General features: G+C 37.9%; 1 protein-coding gene across 2 annotated transcripts in view; it reads left to right on the top strand.

Annotated features, from left to right (window-relative positions):
- LOC107221606 overlaps positions 1 to 18,145 on the top strand; it is a 133,995-nt gene that overhangs the window by 45,281 nt on the left and 70,569 nt on the right. For both annotated transcript variants that reach the window (XM_046734410.1, XM_046734409.1), the window contains exons 41-60: positions 372 to 6,512; positions 7,422 to 7,568; positions 7,796 to 7,879; positions 8,470 to 8,652; positions 8,976 to 9,176; positions 9,284 to 9,577; positions 9,664 to 10,044; positions 10,218 to 10,982; positions 11,104 to 11,442; positions 11,535 to 11,843; positions 11,986 to 12,312; positions 12,447 to 12,758; positions 12,861 to 13,184; positions 13,273 to 13,584; positions 13,843 to 14,157; positions 14,656 to 14,982; positions 15,622 to 15,936; positions 16,381 to 16,704; positions 16,817 to 17,140; positions 17,221 to 17,535. In XM_046734410.1, coding sequence (XP_046590366.1) covers positions 372 to 6,512; positions 7,422 to 7,568; positions 7,796 to 7,879; positions 8,470 to 8,652; positions 8,976 to 9,176; positions 9,284 to 9,577; positions 9,664 to 10,044; positions 10,218 to 10,982; positions 11,104 to 11,442; positions 11,535 to 11,843; positions 11,986 to 12,312; positions 12,447 to 12,758; positions 12,861 to 13,184; positions 13,273 to 13,584; positions 13,843 to 14,157; positions 14,656 to 14,982; positions 15,622 to 15,936; positions 16,381 to 16,704; positions 16,817 to 17,140; positions 17,221 to 17,535 — 12,039 coding nt within the window. The remainder of the gene's footprint in view (positions 1 to 371; positions 6,513 to 7,421; positions 7,569 to 7,795; positions 7,880 to 8,469; positions 8,653 to 8,975; positions 9,177 to 9,283; positions 9,578 to 9,663; positions 10,045 to 10,217; positions 10,983 to 11,103; positions 11,443 to 11,534; positions 11,844 to 11,985; positions 12,313 to 12,446; positions 12,759 to 12,860; positions 13,185 to 13,272; positions 13,585 to 13,842; positions 14,158 to 14,655; positions 14,983 to 15,621; positions 15,937 to 16,380; positions 16,705 to 16,816; positions 17,141 to 17,220; positions 17,536 to 18,145) is intronic.

The raw sequence follows: 18,145 nt of genomic DNA, 5'->3' as shown, positions 1-18,145 counted from the left end.
CAATGTGCTTTGCCTTTTATCGAAAAGTTTCCACGAAATTTTTTCAGATTACAATCACTTTTATATGCAACATTGAACGTGTCATTTAACAGTTAATTAGTACAAGAATACATATATAATGCCCCCTTATCCTGACCTCCTGCACTTTTCTGCCAGTCCTATACTACTGGAAGGTACTTTCCGTTACATCTGTCTCAGTAAAGTCCTAATCAATATTTCTGAATTAGCTTATCTATTATGCAGCATGCTAACTTTTAATCTGTAGTACTTATTAAAACATTTTATTAGTAGTGTAGTGTAATACAAAATGCTTGATATTTATCTAATTTAACCTCAAGTATATTGTGTGTATGTATCTATTGTATCCACAGCCATTGACAACTTCAACCCAACGATTGTCTGCGAGTCCGATGATGACTGCAATCATACAAATGCCTGCGTAAAAGGGTTTTGCGTTGATCCTTGCACCACCAACTGCCTACTGGCAGCTCAATGTCGAGTTGAAGCACACAGGCCTATTTGCGATTGCGATTTAAACAACCCTCAATGTCTAAAAAGCGTATCTAATTCTACAGTTTCTGTGGGTAATTTAGATGCCACAGCTGCCTCATCATCACCAAGCACACGTTTTAAATTAGACAATAGCACTACAAAAATAATCACTTCTACGGAAACAGCTGTAAGGTCAACATTAACATCCAATACTAGAAACTCATCAGTAGAATTTACCACGTTGAGTGGAAATCAGATCACTGATACATCAAACTTGAGTGATGTGGGCGATCACCTGGCTATAGAGTCTACACCAAGCATTGATAGTGATAGCTCACCAACTACTCAGCATATTCCAACCACACAACATGTACTGAACAGCGGAACTGAAGATACATCAATGAAATTTACAACACTAACTCCAGAGCTTGCAACATATACCAATACCAAATATACACCGATTACTAAAACCACATCCAGAACGAATATTGCTTTAACTACCAATATTAAGGACGAAACAAGTATTTTAACGACTCCTAAAACCGGTACTGAAGACACAATAATTTCTTCAACCACAGTTATGGATCCAACATCATTTGTTGTTAGCAAAATTTTAGTTAATTCTATAGCACTAAATGCAGACCCTGAAGCGAGTAGTAAAAGCAGGGATACAACAAGTCAGTCGCCTAAGTACATTGAATCCCGAATACCTGAATCAACAACAGATAGTAAGCAGTATACATTGGATCAAATAAGTACTTCATCTCATCCTTACAGAGAGTCTGGCGAAACTACCTTAAGTACGAGTACAGAAGAAATTGTGACCCCGACAGTAAATTCAACGACACATTCATTTGAAAATTATGTCAAATCACTTACAACTGAAAATGCTAATAAGTGGAGCTATTCAATCATGGTACCAAGCCAAGAAACACAACATACAAGTACAGGACAAACTACAATAATAAAGAAAGCAACACAATCAACAACACTACAAATGGATAGTGTTAGCTCAACACCTTCCAATAAGGATGATGAAATTATTATCAGTAGGAGCACTGTTAACTCAAATCATATTCATACAACGCAATCGAACACAGAGAAACTGGGAAATATCTTGTCTGAAACATTGCCATCTAAAGATTACTCTTCAGTAACTGAGAGTCTTACGTATGATGATACTTCTTCACTGGAATCAGGATTGACTGATAATAATCTAGGAATATCTGTTGATAATTTAACTTTGACGGAATCAATTTCAATTACAACAAATAAAATAACACAGACTGACTATGTATACATACCTACTGAAAATCCTGTAGAAGTTAATATGGGATTCAAGGACTCGACAGATAAAATACTACTGGAAAAAACTGGATCACGACCCAGTGGATTAAATGGGAATAATGAAATTCTTCAGATTATAGATCAAGTTGAGCACAATATCCCAGATCTCGAAACTACCACTTCCTCAAATGCGAGCTCTCCAATTACATCACCTAATAACCTTGGAGATGTCACACAAGAATCTATCACTAGATATCAGGATCAACCAGTGTATCAATTTAGTGAAGATACGGAACTACCAGTAACTCATTCTGAGTCATTTGAATCCAGTATTACAAGTACAACACTAAACAATACAAATAATCCCACTAAAACTATTCAAGTTACCAGCATAACTGAAAAATTAGTTCCAACGAATGAACATGATACCACTATTCAAGGTTCATATACTTTTATTCATCACCCTACCGAAAAAGTAGTCAATCAATTTGAGAACGATGCAGCAGCAACAAGCACATATGAAACAAATACTGATGGTGAAAAATCGTCAATAGATCAGTTCATATCTTCAAGTCCTAATATAGATGGAAATTACAAAATGACCGATCAGGTTGACCGGAAATCACAAAGCCTTCCAACATTGCTTCCGTTGCTAGAAACAAGTAACGATCTAAAAGATTCTCACGAAAAATATTCAACTTCAACAATAGTAGATTCTACAGCTGAGGCAGATTTTCTGAGCACGACGTCAGCAATGAGTCAATCAGACCAAATACAATCAATATCTGATGCTTCGGAAGTACCAAGTGTGACATACCCAACAGATTCCACTACCAAAAAATATTCACATGATTATTCGGATGCGACAATTTCTACACAAAACGGTGTGAATGTACATTCATTTGATACTTTAGTCGTTCACAGTCATATTTCACCCATGAATTCAGAATCAACCCAATCATTTCTGAATGAAAATCATGAAATCACGGAATCATCGACGATACTCGAACTGCCCAGTTTTGCAACTGTATATACTACTCCATTCAATAATGATGGAGTTGAAGATTCTACAAATCTACCTATTATAAATGATTATCAAACAAAAGTTGCTTCTGATCTTACAGGATATTTTACAATGCCCGCAGCAGTTACAGAACAGATAATGATTCATGAAAATAGAGATAGTGCAACTTTAAAAACTGCTGACGAAATCTCGGAAAGTACTTCATTTTTTTTGGATTCACATACAATACATGGTAAGGACGAAGTCCATGAATCGATAACGATAGATGAATATACCACTTTGGATTATTTTCATCCGTCGCAGAATAACAAAATTGATACACAAACGACAGAAAAGCTGTCGCATAATGTCAATCCAATAATATCAATCAATCCATTATTACTTGATGATGTTATGGAACCAATATCATCGACAACAGAGCCAATGCCAACAAGTAAAATTCAATCAACCTACAAAAACATAAATACTGATCTAGTAACTCAACAAATTTCTCAGTCACACAATTTCATCACATCACCTAAGCCATATGAAGTGACACAAGTTTTTTCGAACCTTAATCCTGGGTTAAATTCTGATAATAGTAGTCCATCAACGAGAAATGTTTTTCAATTGATTACTGAGGCCACCGCCCACAGAGCTAACGGAGATAAATCGACAGAATCAATCAGTGAAAATTCCGAATTGGATCGTACAACGTATAATTCTATTTCCACTGCTCCATTAACTACAAGAGTAACTACAGAAGACCTCACTGTATTTACAGAATCTCAAGCAGCACAAGAATTCACTGTACTACCCCAAAGTGACCCAACACGCACCACTATTATTATCGATGACAACCTGCCTACTGGGGTTCCTCAGTCACATGTTCACAACAATAAGTATCCAAATGAACTGGTTACAGAGCATGGAACAAAACTAGTTCATGAAAATGCAGGAATTGTCTCTACTGAGCACACCACTAAAAACATACCTAAAAGTGATAACATTATACTGAACCAGCACCAAACAAGTCCAAAATGGTTCAACTTAGATGGCATCAAGATGACACCTGCAAACATTAATGATAACAATCCAACAAGTCAATATGCTTCTTCAGAGATCACTTTCAAAGATCAAAATAGCCAGCCTCCACAACAAATAATACCAGCAAAAGAAGAAAGCTCAGGCATTGACTTTGTTACACAAAAGTCATCATCTACTTTTCAGCCAGCTACACAAGTATCAGGGCCAGATGTTACTACAGTCAACAAACCTGAAGCAATATCTAATAACCCCATTGACGACGATGAATTTGAAACAACACATATGAACTCATATGGCGATAACTTGTCAACTAAAATGGAATCTACCCATAAAATCAATGAAGCTGTGGAGCATACGACGATACACTTTATTCAAAAAAATTCGCCTACTGTTAGTTTAACTCCGCAATCAAAGGAAGCAACTCCTGCTGTTAGTCTGGAATCCTCAACATCACTGAAATCCGGAAACATCAATGATAATAGTCTGACGACTGAAAGTATTATACGGATGAATATTCCAGTTGCCACGGACAAGAACATCCAATTCAACACTACTGTCGGTTGGTCAACCAAGTCATCTGAAGCAGCTCTCACTGTAGTTTCGAAATATTCAACAACGCAAAAATTCATGTCTATGGATGAGATTCAAATGACAGAAGCTAGTATTGATGATGCTACTGATACAATTGAAAATGTTCGTCCGTCAAATCTTCCAAGTACTACACAAAAAACTATCGAAGTTGCAGAGCACACAACTATACTAAATCCCGAATTTATGAACACTGATCAAACCACGCAAGAATTTGTCCCCAATTTGGATTCTACCACGCAACCACATGAAGTGGTATCCACTTTGCCTCTGAAACCGTTGACAACGCAAAAAGTCATGAATGGAAATCCAATCACACGAACAACTGTTAATATTGATAGCCATAATACTGAATATGCTTATGAGTTCAACAGTCAGCCAACTACACAACATAATATCATAGTCGCAGAGCAAGTAACTACACTCATCCCAGAGGATTTAGATATTGTTTTAACTACAGAAAAATCTGTAGATTTAAATGCGTCTCAAGCAATGCAAGACAATGTTAATGATAGTAGTCTAACTACGGACGATGTTTTTCAACCCACTATTTTAACTACTACAATCCCTGATACTAGTTTAACTACTCAATCATCTAAATTAGTTACGACTGGGAGTGCGGAATTATTCACAACGCAACGAGTTACGACTGTAGATCAGATTCAAACAATACAAGCAAATAATAATGATAAAGGTTCAATGACTGAAATTGTTTTTCCGACAGCTATTCCAAGCACAACGTTCGAAAATACCGAAGTTACAGAGAAAATCATTGAAAAAAAAGAAGAGGATTCAGAAGCCACTCTAACTACACAGACAACTATAATTCCAGAATCCTCAACTACAACAAAACAAATGAGAGATACGATTAATATTCCTCAAGCGAACCATGCATCAACAATACTAACAGCAGTAGAACCACACGTTGACTTCACAACCGTCGAAGTCCCTGATGATCGCCAACCTGTAATGATCGAAGAGCCACATATTCCATTGCTAACAACACCCAACTTATTACAAGAAAGTGATGTAGATACTGCGAACGCAGATGATTTGATTAAATCTATTACGACTGAAAGTCTAACTTCATCTAAGGAGTACTATTCGACGACAGCACAAGAGGTACTTTCAGCAAATAATACCAGAACCACACCTAAACTTGAAGATCTTGAGTCAGTGACATATACGACACAACAAGCAGCTGATGGGCTGCTACAAGAAACAAGCGATCCAGTATCCGAAACAGAACTCGAACATCCTTCATCCACAGAACATGTGACTACAAAAATGATAACCATTGCACCACCAGACTTTGGTATACTCGATCAATCCACAACAAAACCTGATAAAAGTATTCAACAGGTTACATTATCAACAGTAATTGGTACTGTGAATAATGAACAGGATGTCTACACAAGTAATGAGAAAGGAGCATCTAATACACAGGATAAAAGTGGAAGTAATGTACCTAGCACGATAAAAATGACTAATTTCGATAATACCGCTCAAACAGTAAGCATTTCGAGTACAGCGGCACCAACGAACATACCTATTTCAATAGGAAATACTGCTACACCGCGTGTTATAGGAATTTTCGATACATTGTTTGAAAATAAAATAACCAATGTACCTAGCATGGAAACAGCTACCAGAAATCCAAGTACGATGGATACAAGTTACAGATTTGATACAATGGAAATAACGACTTCTTACGATACACTGAAAGCTGATACTCTAACACAATCTACTGAATTACATAGATTCACAAATATGGTCACAACCACAGACACTTACACGTCAGCTGCGATTTCCACTAAAAGTTCTGATCATGTTATGAACGATTATATAACAACTTCCGTGGACGACCTATTATCTTTCCCGGTTTTATCAACCACCTCTAATGCTGAAGGAATAGATTGTAGCAGTGATAGTGATTGTATTGAAACTCACTCGTGTATTAATGAAGCTTGTAAAAATCCATGTGAAGTTAGTAGACCTTGTTTAGGTGACACAAAGTGTGAAGTCATCAAACATTGGCCTGTGTGCTTGTGCTCAACTGACCAGCAGAATTCGTCTAATTGTAGCATACTCTCAGGTAAAAGAATCTCTCTAGACTGGAGTTTAGTCATTTTTGTTACATCATTTTTTTCTTTGCCGCCGATGCGTCTTTGGAAGCTTCTTCAGTGCATATGCATCATATCCAGATAAAAATTGGAGGCAACCAATTCTGGATGGTTTCGATGTTGTGCTGCTTCCCAATGATTTGTCTTCTACTGTCATGGAATGGCTGTTATGAATATATTAGGTGGAATATGCTATGTATACTTCAAGTACAGGATTCAGTCAACTGATATGAATACTTTCTTTCATGATATGAATAAGAAAATGTTTATGGAATATTGTGTTATGTGGCTTCACGACCTATGCGATTTATTTACTTCCTACATTACAGCATGAGTGCATGATAAATATCACTCAATCGCACGTTTGTTTGTATTACGGTCTCTGCATGTGTACTAATGATTGGTGATTGGATGAATTACTTTATACACGAAATTATACTACAATATTAGACTACCACAATTGTTGGGTGTGGATTTAACATGTTATGTATAAATGTGATGGCGTAGGAAAATACGGGTCACTACTTTTTACCATGCATTCTCATTGCACTTGTATGTCACATACACATTTCATTTATTCATCACGATTTTAATTAAGAAGCAATGTTTTACTGTTCGTCTTGTAAATATATATAGATATATTGTATAAATATATATATATTGAAAGCACTATCCAAAAAAATTCATGTAGTCATAGTATACCCCAGTGTAATCTAACTGCAAATGATGTATAATGATATCAGTTTTAGTATACTGTAATATGTTCATTATTCGATGCTTTTGTGATTTAAAAAATCGTTTGGACAACCATCAACCTTTTTTTGCATAATCATCTGACCAAATTTTACATCGCATATTCTAATGACGAACGTTTTAAATAGATGTGAAATGTACGTCACATACCGATTGCACAGAGCAGTTGGCCTGCATCAATCAACAGTGCCTAAATCCATGTACACTTGGCAACCCCTGCGATTACATTGAAGATTGCCACGTCCAAGAGCACAGACCAGTCTGCTTCAAACGAGGTATATTGTAGAGATAATTTCAGTTATGTTAAAGATAAGTTGATATGAATAAGATTCGACGACAATATTATAAAGTTCTACTTACGTTTTGAATGAACATGGTCCAATAAAACCCAAATTTACTGGCTCTATTTGATATTAGTTGAGGAGGCATACAAGTCGATTTGGTTGTAATTTCACATACCGTAAACTATTATGTTGAAATGAAATTTCGTTTCCGATTTCAGAATCTGACCCAATTCCTGATGGCTGCCCAGAATACTGTCCTCCAGGAATGGAGTGTGATCCCTTGTCAAGGACTTGCGTGCAAGGTTTGTATCGACATAATCAGAACTCCCAAACAACGAATTAATGATTCATGTTCTTTTTGGTCAGAACAAGTGAAAATGTAAATATGTAATTAATGTATATAACGAGTATGTGTAAATAATTTTTTTTTCTGAAATTTGATTAGAGTTTGCAATTCTTCTGAGTTAATAACAACATTTACATGAGGCTTGCATATTCCGATTATGCTTTTTGCACAATGCACGTATCTTATTAGAATCCTCAAATTTGAAACATATAATTATATTTCAAAAAAGATTTATCTGTTACACCAATCCCTCGATAAGAGGCACCATTTGTTGAGTCTCAGATGTAGGTACCCAACAATATCCGAGTATACCCAATATAATGTGGTTCACTTGTTATGGAGTATTGTTCAGGTGTACATAAGAATATATACTTGACACTCGTCAAAGAAAATGAGTTAACACAACACTCTTTCGAAACTAATTCACAACAATGAAGTATCGTGTAATCATATGAATGAATAGTCAATACATTAGTTGCCTCTTCGTTTTACAACTCAATATGCACCTTTCTTCGGGCTATATGGGCTTTCTCACTCTTCCATTAGCGGGTTGCACTAGCAACAGGGATTGCTTGCTGACGCAGGCGTGCATCCAAAACATATGTCAAGAGCCATGCGCTGTTCAAAATCCTTGCGTTAAAAATGCAGTTTGCATCAATACCAACCATGAAACTGACTGTAGCTGCGAAGAAGGCTATCACGGAAATGGATTCGTCTTTTGCGATACAGGTAAGATTTACTCCACTTTGTAGATAAAAAAAAGTACAGCCCTGCAAAAACGAAGATGACATATGGCAAAATCGTGATTTAATATGCTCACTTCATTGATCCTAGTTTGATCTCTAAAGATTTTGGACGTAATCTTCATGATTACGGTCTTCAAAATTAGTATCACTGTTACACACACTACCTCACTAGTGTGAACTGTCTTTTCGCCGTCAAAGTGTCATTAACATGACTTGTGTAACAGCATCATCAAATTTAAATCGTACATTCCTCGTTGGTTTAAATTATGTGCATGCTCATATTGACAAACCTTTTGATTCTTTCAGTTGAAGAAGGTAGAAATATTTGCCAATACAATGAGGATTGTCCACCGAACAAGCTTTGCGACCGGTTGAACAGGTTGTGCATTAATCCCTGTTCTAAGGATATCTGTGGGGAAAATGCTGAATGTGTGGCTGATAATCATGAAGCTCAGTGCAAATGTCAACTCGGGTATCAAGGAAATGCATTCATTCAATGTACTAAAGGTGATATTATACAAAGAATAATTTTTTAAAGATGATTTACACATGGTTATAGCGATACACCCTCCTTTCATAAAATTATCAGTACAAACACAAAATTCTACATATAGTTGCAGGATGCTCGAGGGATAACGAATGTACAAGTAATGAGGCATGCATAAATGGTAAATGTGGAAATCCATGTGTTTGCGGGAAAAATGCAGTCTGTGACGTGAGAAATCACAAAGGATCCTGCAAATGTTTACCTGGTTATTCTGGCAACCCCAATGTTGGTTGCCAACAAACATCATCAAACCCTTGTATTCCAAACCCTTGTGGACTTCTAGCAATGTGTGAAATAGATAATGGAAATCCAATTTGTTTCTGTCCGAAAGGCTTGACTGGAAATCCATTTAAACAGTGTAGTACGTATTATTCCTAATTCATGATATTATAAGTGTACAAGGATAATCTACAGAAGATGCTCAACGATCGCCATTTTTGCTTCTAGTTCCTGAAGGAGACAACTGTAAGGATAATCCATGCGGACCAAATTCTGGTTGTCGAGTAGTTGATGGACGTGTGAAATGTTTCTGCTTACCTGGCTACGAGGGTAATCCACCTTCAACCACTTGTGGTGTTCCTGAAAATGCATGTGATCCATCTCCTTGCGGTCCGAATACTCAATGCTCTGTCTTAGAAAACGGATTTTCAAAATGCTCGTGCCTTCTTGGCTATATAGAAAGTCCAAACACTGTCAGAGGTTGCATACCCAAGGCTAATCCTTGTCAACCAAACCCATGCGGAACAGGAGCTTTGTGTGATATTAACAGAGATCCACCCTGTTATTGTCCTGATTCTACAACTGGAAACCCCTACAGAAGTTGTACAAGTACGAATAATTAGACAGTATTTCAATTAAGGTGTCATGATTAAATTATTTATAACCATTGTTGCGCCTTATCGTCTATCGTAACAAAATAGATAATTGTACAGGTATTTAGTATGAATGTTTGCGTTATATGACAGAGTATTCATTGTGATCATTTGTTTAACTATTTGTAGCCGCAACAACACTAGATTTATGTCAACCTGGGCCATGCGGAGGAAATGCAGATTGCTATGTATCCAATAACCAAGAACAATGTTTCTGCAAGGCTGGCTATGTTGGTGATCCTTATTCGGCCTGTCAGATTCCAATTGCTGGACCATGTCAGCCGAGCCCATGTGGGCCAAATGCGGAGTGTAGAGTTACTTCACAAAATCAAGCTTTATGTGAATGTACAACAGGAACATCTGGGGATCCAACGAGTTCACTAGGTTGCAACAAACCTGAATGTATAAACGATGATGAATGTTCGCTGACCGAAGCTTGCATAGGGTACAAATGTCACAATCCGTGTTTGGGAGCTTGTGGAATTGGAGCCAATTGCCGCGTGGAATTACATCACCCAGTTTGCTCCTGCGATGAAGGATTATTTGGTAATCCCATGATCAAATGTTCGCCAGCATTCGAAGGACAAGCACCAAACCCTTGTCAGCCAAGTCCATGTGGCAGTAATACATTGTGTCAAGTGATTCAAGATCGAGCAGTTTGTTCGTGCGCACCAGATTTCTTAGGTGATCCCCAAACTGGTTGTCACCCTGAGTGCACCATAAGTTCGGATTGTCCACTGGACAAGGCTTGCCTAAACATGAAATGTGTCAATCCGTGTTCATTGGGAAGGATTTGCGGGTCTAACGCTGAGTGCAGCGTTTCTTATCATATGGCAACTTGTAGTTGCATTGACAATTACTTTGGTAATCCGTTCATACGCTGTATTCAACGCCGTAAGTAATAATTCTTGAGCATCAGTAGTTTCATTATTTTATTAATATTGATGCACTGTAATCTAAGATTTCTGTACTGGTTCCTGATAAACATTTATTAAAAGATAAAACATTTTTTTAGCAACCATTACGTTTGATCAACAAAGAAACACTACTCGTCCGTGCGTAGCCTCGCCTTGTGGGGCAAATAAAATATGTGATGAATACACTGATAAAGTAGCTGTGTGTGGAGGCTGTGATTCTGTGCATAATGGGAATGATGTGCTTTGTCGGCCAGAGTGCTTGAGTAATTCTGACTGCCAATTCAACCAGGCGTGTATTGGTTGGAAATGCTTGGATCCTTGCCTAGGATCTTGTGGAGCTAATGCAAATTGTCAAGTAATATTACACGAACCCATTTGTAGCTGTCCAACTGGTTTATATGGCAATCCGTATGACAGCTGTTCGCCACAAGTCCTTGGTAATTAAATCTATCTCGGAATCATTACCACGTTTCGTGAATAAATATGTCAAGTTGTAGAATGCTGATTGTTTACTAATACCTATTTGCAGCGGATCCAGATCCATGTAGCACAACACAATGCGGCGCGAATGCAGTATGTGAAGAGAGAAATGGTGCTATTACGTGCAAATGTTTGACAAATTACTTTGGAAATCCATTCATGGCTTGCCATCTTGAGTGTGTCCAAAATTCTGACTGCAGCTTAACTCAAGCCTGCTCAAACAACAAGTGTGTGAATCCTTGCAATGGAACATGCGGTAATGGAGCATCATGCGATGTTGTTAATCATTCTCCGGTATGCTTCTGTGATCGCGGGCTCAAAGGAGATCCATTTGTTTCCTGCCAACCTCAAAAAGACAGTGAGTTGAAAATTCGAACTTTTTCTGCAGTGCGAAACCTCAATTGTCAAATTGAATAATTTATCATGTATGGATGAAGCACAAGTACTAAATTATCTGAATCTGATGATTTACAATTAACAAATAACTTATTCTTTTACAGCTGAGATCACTCCAATTCCTGGACCTTCAAATCCGTGTAACCCATCACCATGTGGACCAAACAGCAGATGTATAGTTTCGCAGAATGGTTATCCGACATGTTCATGTATACCAGGTTATAGGGGAACTCCACCTTTGTGCAATCCAGAATGTGTAGTGAGCTCAGACTGTTTACAAATACAAACTTGCATCAATCAGAAATGTGTGAATCCATGCAAAGGCACCTGTGGACTTGGAGCGTTGTGTTTGGTGATTAATCACAACCCTACGTGCAGCTGTCCTGGTGGCCAAGAAGGGAACCCATTTGTTAGATGCTACGAATCAACTGGTAAGGATTCACACGTCAGGTATCATCTTAATTGTACCAGAATCATGATGACTTGACATTAAACAGTAGTTTTCAAGGAAAATATTTACGGCATGAAACAGTACGTTTTAGTTATCATCATTTACAATTTACAGATCTAAAAATACCTAGTTCGCCATGCAGCCCATCTCCATGTGGCCCTAATTCTATTTGCCAAGTGAAAATGGGAAGACCGGTATGTTCCTGTTCAAGCACCTTTGTAGGAAGTCCGCCAAACTGTCGACCAGAATGTTTGATTAGCCAAGAATGCAACGTCGATCAGGCTTGTGTGGCACACAAATGTATTAATCCATGCCCAGATAGTTGCGGGCCTAACTCTGATTGCACAGTCATTAGCCACACTCCGTATTGTTCCTGTAAATCAGGCTTTGCGGGAGATGCGTTTGTTGGATGTACTGCAATTCCTTGTGAGTAATTGGATTTCACAGTATGCTTATTTAGTACATTTAGAGTAGGTTCACATATTGACATCCATATTTTCATGTGTTATACTAATTACTTTTTTTTAGTACATCTACCTGACGAACGTGATCCTTGTTCACCAAATCCTTGTGGAAATAATGCATTATGCACTGTTCTGGATGGAGCAGCCAGATGCAGCTGCATACCACCTTATGTCGGGGATGCTTATGTAGGTGGTTGTAAGCCTGAATGTATAATGAATCCAGACTGTCCGAGCCATTTAACTTGTTTAAATCAACATTGTCGAGATCCATGCCCAGGCGTTTGTGGCAGAAATGCACAATGTAGCGTGGCTAATCACATACCAGTTTGTTCCTGTTTGACGGGATATACTGGTGACCCATTCCAAGGTTGTAAAGTTGAAAGGCCTGGTAAGTTACAAAGGATGATTTCATTCTGAAATGCCAATTTCTTAATACGATATGTGAATTTCATTCTTTACTCAATTTCAAATTTCAGCTGTACTTATACCATCTCAAAATCCGTGCACTCCATCACCATGCGGACCATACAGTATTTGTCGTGTGATGAATGATCGAGCAGTTTGTTCTTGTAGTCCAGGATACCAAGGCACGCCACCATCTTGTCGACCTGAGTGTCTCGTCAGTTCAGAATGTTTGCAGCATCTTGCTTGCATCGGTCAAAAGTGTACCAATCCATGCCCTGGAGTATGTGGCCTCAATGCTCATTGCCAAGTGGCTAATCATAACCCAATATGCAGTTGTCCATCTCAGTATACCGGAGATCCATTTGTACAGTGCATCAAAGAAGGTATGGATCACATACGCATTCGTCGAAACAATGCTTCTAATAATTAATTGTGTTTGATATACGATATCTCGATGCTTTCGGAAATGAATAATATAAAATTACTTTAAGCTATTCATTTCATATAAATATCAACAACTACAAGGTCATTATTGTCACATGCTACAGTTTCTTACAGAAATTTCTATATGTGCTAAAAGATGTACTTCTGATGGTAGCTTATGCAGTATGAACATACCTCCAATTTCACTTCATTTACAGTGCCAAAAAACGTAGTGCCAACAAATCCATGTTTGCCATCACCATGTGGAGCAAATGCGCAATGTCGTGTTGAAGGCAATCGTCCTGTTTGTATGTGCCTAAGCGGAATGTTTGGTGCTCCTCCAAACTGTAGACCAGAATGTCTCATTCATCAGGATTGTCCAAATCACCTTGCTTGTGTTCGAAGGAAATGTCTGGATCCTTGTATAGGATCCTGCGGATTTAATGCTGGATGTAGCGTGCAGAATCATCGTCCCATGTGCCAATGTTATGAAGGTTTTGAAGGAGATCCGTTCTCTGGATGTAATCAGAAAGGTTTGTGCTTATCCATTGTATGCGAATTAATTTTATGCTCATAAAGCTGATTCATCCAAATTTATTAATGGGGAGCACCACATGTACTACCTGGTTATAATATCACTGGTGAACATGATGAATTTTTGTATATACATGATTCCTTTTCTTACTATCTGTTTTCTCATTTTCACCAGTCGCAAACCATAATGACATGTCAGGTTAGAAAAAGTCATTTCACGCCCAAAGCGAATAAATACCTTTGTTTCCACTGAAGCGATGAAAGATAAAAAAAAATGTTTAAAAACATAGGAGAGCCAACCGTTTTCATGTAAGACTCACACATAAACGCAACATTTCTACATTGGAATCCTAGTTTTCAATGTATAATCCACATTTATACAGTATAGGATTTGTCGATCACATCAATAATAAGTTAAAATTCGTTTTCATACAGACTCACTTTAAAAAAACCTTTTTCTGTAATTGTAAAAATTAAATAAATATCGTGTTATTTAGCTGTCCCAGTTGAACAACCACCTGCTGAACCTTGCAACCCATCACCGTGTGGGTCAAACGCTGTATGTAAAGAACGTAATGGAGCAGGTTCATGTACCTGTCTTCCTGATTACCAAGGAGATCCATACTTGGGATGCAGGCCGGAATGCGTGCAAAATTCTGACTGTCTTCATACCAAAGCATGCATCAACAATAAATGTCAGGATCCATGCAGTGGGGCTTGTGGGCTGAATGCTGAATGCCAAGTTTATAATCATCAACCGTCATGCACTTGTTTGTCCGGTTACACTGGAAATCCTTTGACATCTTGTCATGTTCCACAGCAAGGTATGTAATGATGAAAATCTTCTCTCAACTAATACAGTAGTAACCTTGACAGGATAGTTTTTGTTCTTCACATAACAAATACAAGGTCAGTTATTCGTTGCTGAACATGAGTGCAACTGATGCAGCTGTTCTACCTGGCACCGGCAGAAGCTGCTCTCTCTTACCCAGATCTCGCGATCCGCAATGAATAAATGACCCTGTAGACTGAATTATTAACAGAAAACTGGACAAAAACCTTAATACAATAATGTGAATTTGGTCTGGTATTTTAAACATCAGATTCAACGCTATTTCTCAAACTTAAACTCACCATCTAATAGACAGCTCCCCCGGAATGATACGTATAACAGAATATGACAAAATCATTCAATTTGGTTGAAACACAAGTTCTACAAGACTGATTCAGGGTAATCTATTTTTTTTCCCATCAAAGTTCAGTATCCGGAATAACATACAATTTGATTTGTACAAACATTGTTCATTGTAAAGTCTAATAATTTTGAAATCTTCCTCAATCTAAAAGAGTAGTTGGTACGGGATATGTACTTGCTTATCCTTATTTTACTTTGTTATCAGAGAATGAAAAAAATCTCAAATTTGTAATATAGATCAACAAAATCTCATAATTAATTATTGCAGTTAATCCACCAGCACCAATAAGACCATGCGAGCCTTCGCCCTGTGGTCCGTACAGTAACTGTCGAGCAGTCAATGGACACGCAGTATGCACTTGTCAATCTAATTACATCGGTAGTCCACCAAATTGTCATCCTGAATGTGTAGTAAGCGCAGACTGTGCGCAGGACAAAGCTTGTGTTGGTCAGACATGTAAAGATCTGTGTCCAGGAACCTGTGGGGAAAACACTAATTGCCAAGTCGTTAATCATAATCCTATCTGCAGCTGTGTTCCAGGATACTCTGGCGATCCATTCTTCCGATGCTTGAAGAACGAAAGTATGATATTTTCACAGATATTATTTATAGTATCAATGCACGCACATGTGTTACATACATTTTTCACGTATTTTCATAACACTGTGTGCCCTAGTTTTAGTATTTACAACATATACCAGTACAAATTCTGGGAGCCAACCATCATATATTCGCTAAAAGACATAGTTTTAATGCAAAAATTCCTAAGCCAGTTTTAATAGTTTCAACTGAGTATCTCAGTCGGAATATTGAACGTGTAAGAATATTCTATACGCACTTCATCTCCTGCAGTAATGTCCTTACAACCCCAAAAAATGAAATTATGAAAGCAAACAGTACGAAAACTAAAATATTGCGATTGTGGGTTGGAAACTTTGCTGACGACTCAATTCTTTCATGTTTCCCAAATGATGTACGTATAATTGGCGGAATTCAGAAATACATTTTCTTATAATTTTTCTACAGTTAGGATACCTTCGACGCCAAGTGGAAATCCATGTGTACCATCACCGTGTGGTCCCAACTCACAATGTCGAGTAATTGATGGTTTCCCTGCTTGTTCATGTTTACCAAACTATGTCGGTCGTGCGCCTACTTGTCGCCCAGAATGTGTCATCAATGAAGAGTGTCCAGGAAATCTGGCTTGCCAAGGTATACAGTGCAAAGATCCATGTCCAGGATCGTGCGGTGTAAATACTTTCTGCAACGTGGTCAAACACAATCCTGTATGTGTTTGTAGTCCAGGATATACCGGTGATCCATTTACTGAATGCTCTCCGATAATAGAAGGTAATTCTATTGCACAGCAAAAGCACCACTAATACAAATGTTTTAATCTTGAAAGATAAAAAAAAAAAATTATCCAGAATCGCAGTAAGTGAAATATTTTCAATTCTTGCAGTTCCTATAACAACCGAAAATCCTCGCACCCCATGCAATCCATCGCCTTGTGGTGCCAATGCAAGATGCAATGAGAGAAATGGAGCAGGCTCTTGTACTTGCCTTCCTGAATATTTCGGCGATCCATACACAGGCTGTAGACCTGAATGTGTAACCAATTCCGATTGTGAACGCACCAAAGCTTGCTTGAACAACAAATGTATTGATCCTTGCACAAGTGCTTGCGGCCAAAGCGCAACTTGTCAAGTATTCAATCACGCACCTTCTTGCGTTTGCTTGCCGGGCTACATTGGCGACCCATTAGTATCCTGCGTGCAGGAACCAGGTAAAATGCAACCCAAATCTGATACCTAAAAGTTTGACTTAAGTTACAATCGAAATAACCTGATGATTCTGTTTGATCAGTAATCAGCGACACACCTATTGAGCCATGCGAGCCATCTCCCTGTGGACCAAACAGCAACTGCCGCGTGTTGAACGAACATGCTGTCTGTTCTTGTCAGACAGGATTTATTGGCACTCCACCCTCCTGTCGTCCAGAATGTACAGGCAGCTCTGAATGCCAACAAAACAAAGCATGCATCAACAACAAATGTGTCGATCCTTGTCCAGGAACTTGTGGGCTAAATACGAAGTGTCTTGTTGTAAATCACAACCCCATTTGTACTTGTTCAAACGGCTACACCGGTGATCCTTTAGCAAGTTGCACAAAGATTGAAGGTAAGTACAAGCTTAACTTTTGTATGAGCTCAATGCTGAATCATATAGTAAACAGGCAAATGTAATTTTCTGAATTCTCAAATCTTGGGCTTTCAAATATTGTCAATTTATAATTCCTCTATTCTGATTACTATGCATAACTCTGTTCATTGTTCAGTGTGAAATAGCGCCCAGTAATAGTACGATACTGGAATCAATTTTATAGCTGTTATGCGTGTAACTGAATAAACTTCATTTTCTTGACTTACGAAAATTTAATCATTTGGCCATGGTAATCACAGCGATTTCTTGAAAGATAGCGGTAGAATACGTTCAAAAATCTTGTGTCACATTACTCAGTTTATGCAAAATTAGTATTCGACGTCTATTAATTATTCAAAACTTCATGAGTTTTGCTAAGATATATAATTCATGTTGATTTTTCACCTACTGACTTCGTTATTGTAAAAGTTATCATCAGAAAAGTTTTATCTAAAAAGATGAAGTTCAAGCTCACTTTTCTAATGATAACTTCTACAATAACGAGTTCAGGAAGCTGGAATTTAGTATGAGTGAAGTTATTTGATCAGTATAAAATTTTGGGTAAGCTACAAGTCGATTTTTGGTTGGG

Source organism: Neodiprion lecontei, chromosome 3 (genome assembly GCF_021901455.1).
Source record: "Neodiprion lecontei isolate iyNeoLeco1 chromosome 3, iyNeoLeco1.1, whole genome shotgun sequence".
NCBI classification, from domain to species: domain Eukaryota; kingdom Metazoa; phylum Arthropoda; class Insecta; order Hymenoptera; family Diprionidae; genus Neodiprion; species Neodiprion lecontei.
Note: the sequence above shows the minus strand (reverse complement) of the source record. Positions and strands in the feature narration are given on the sequence as shown.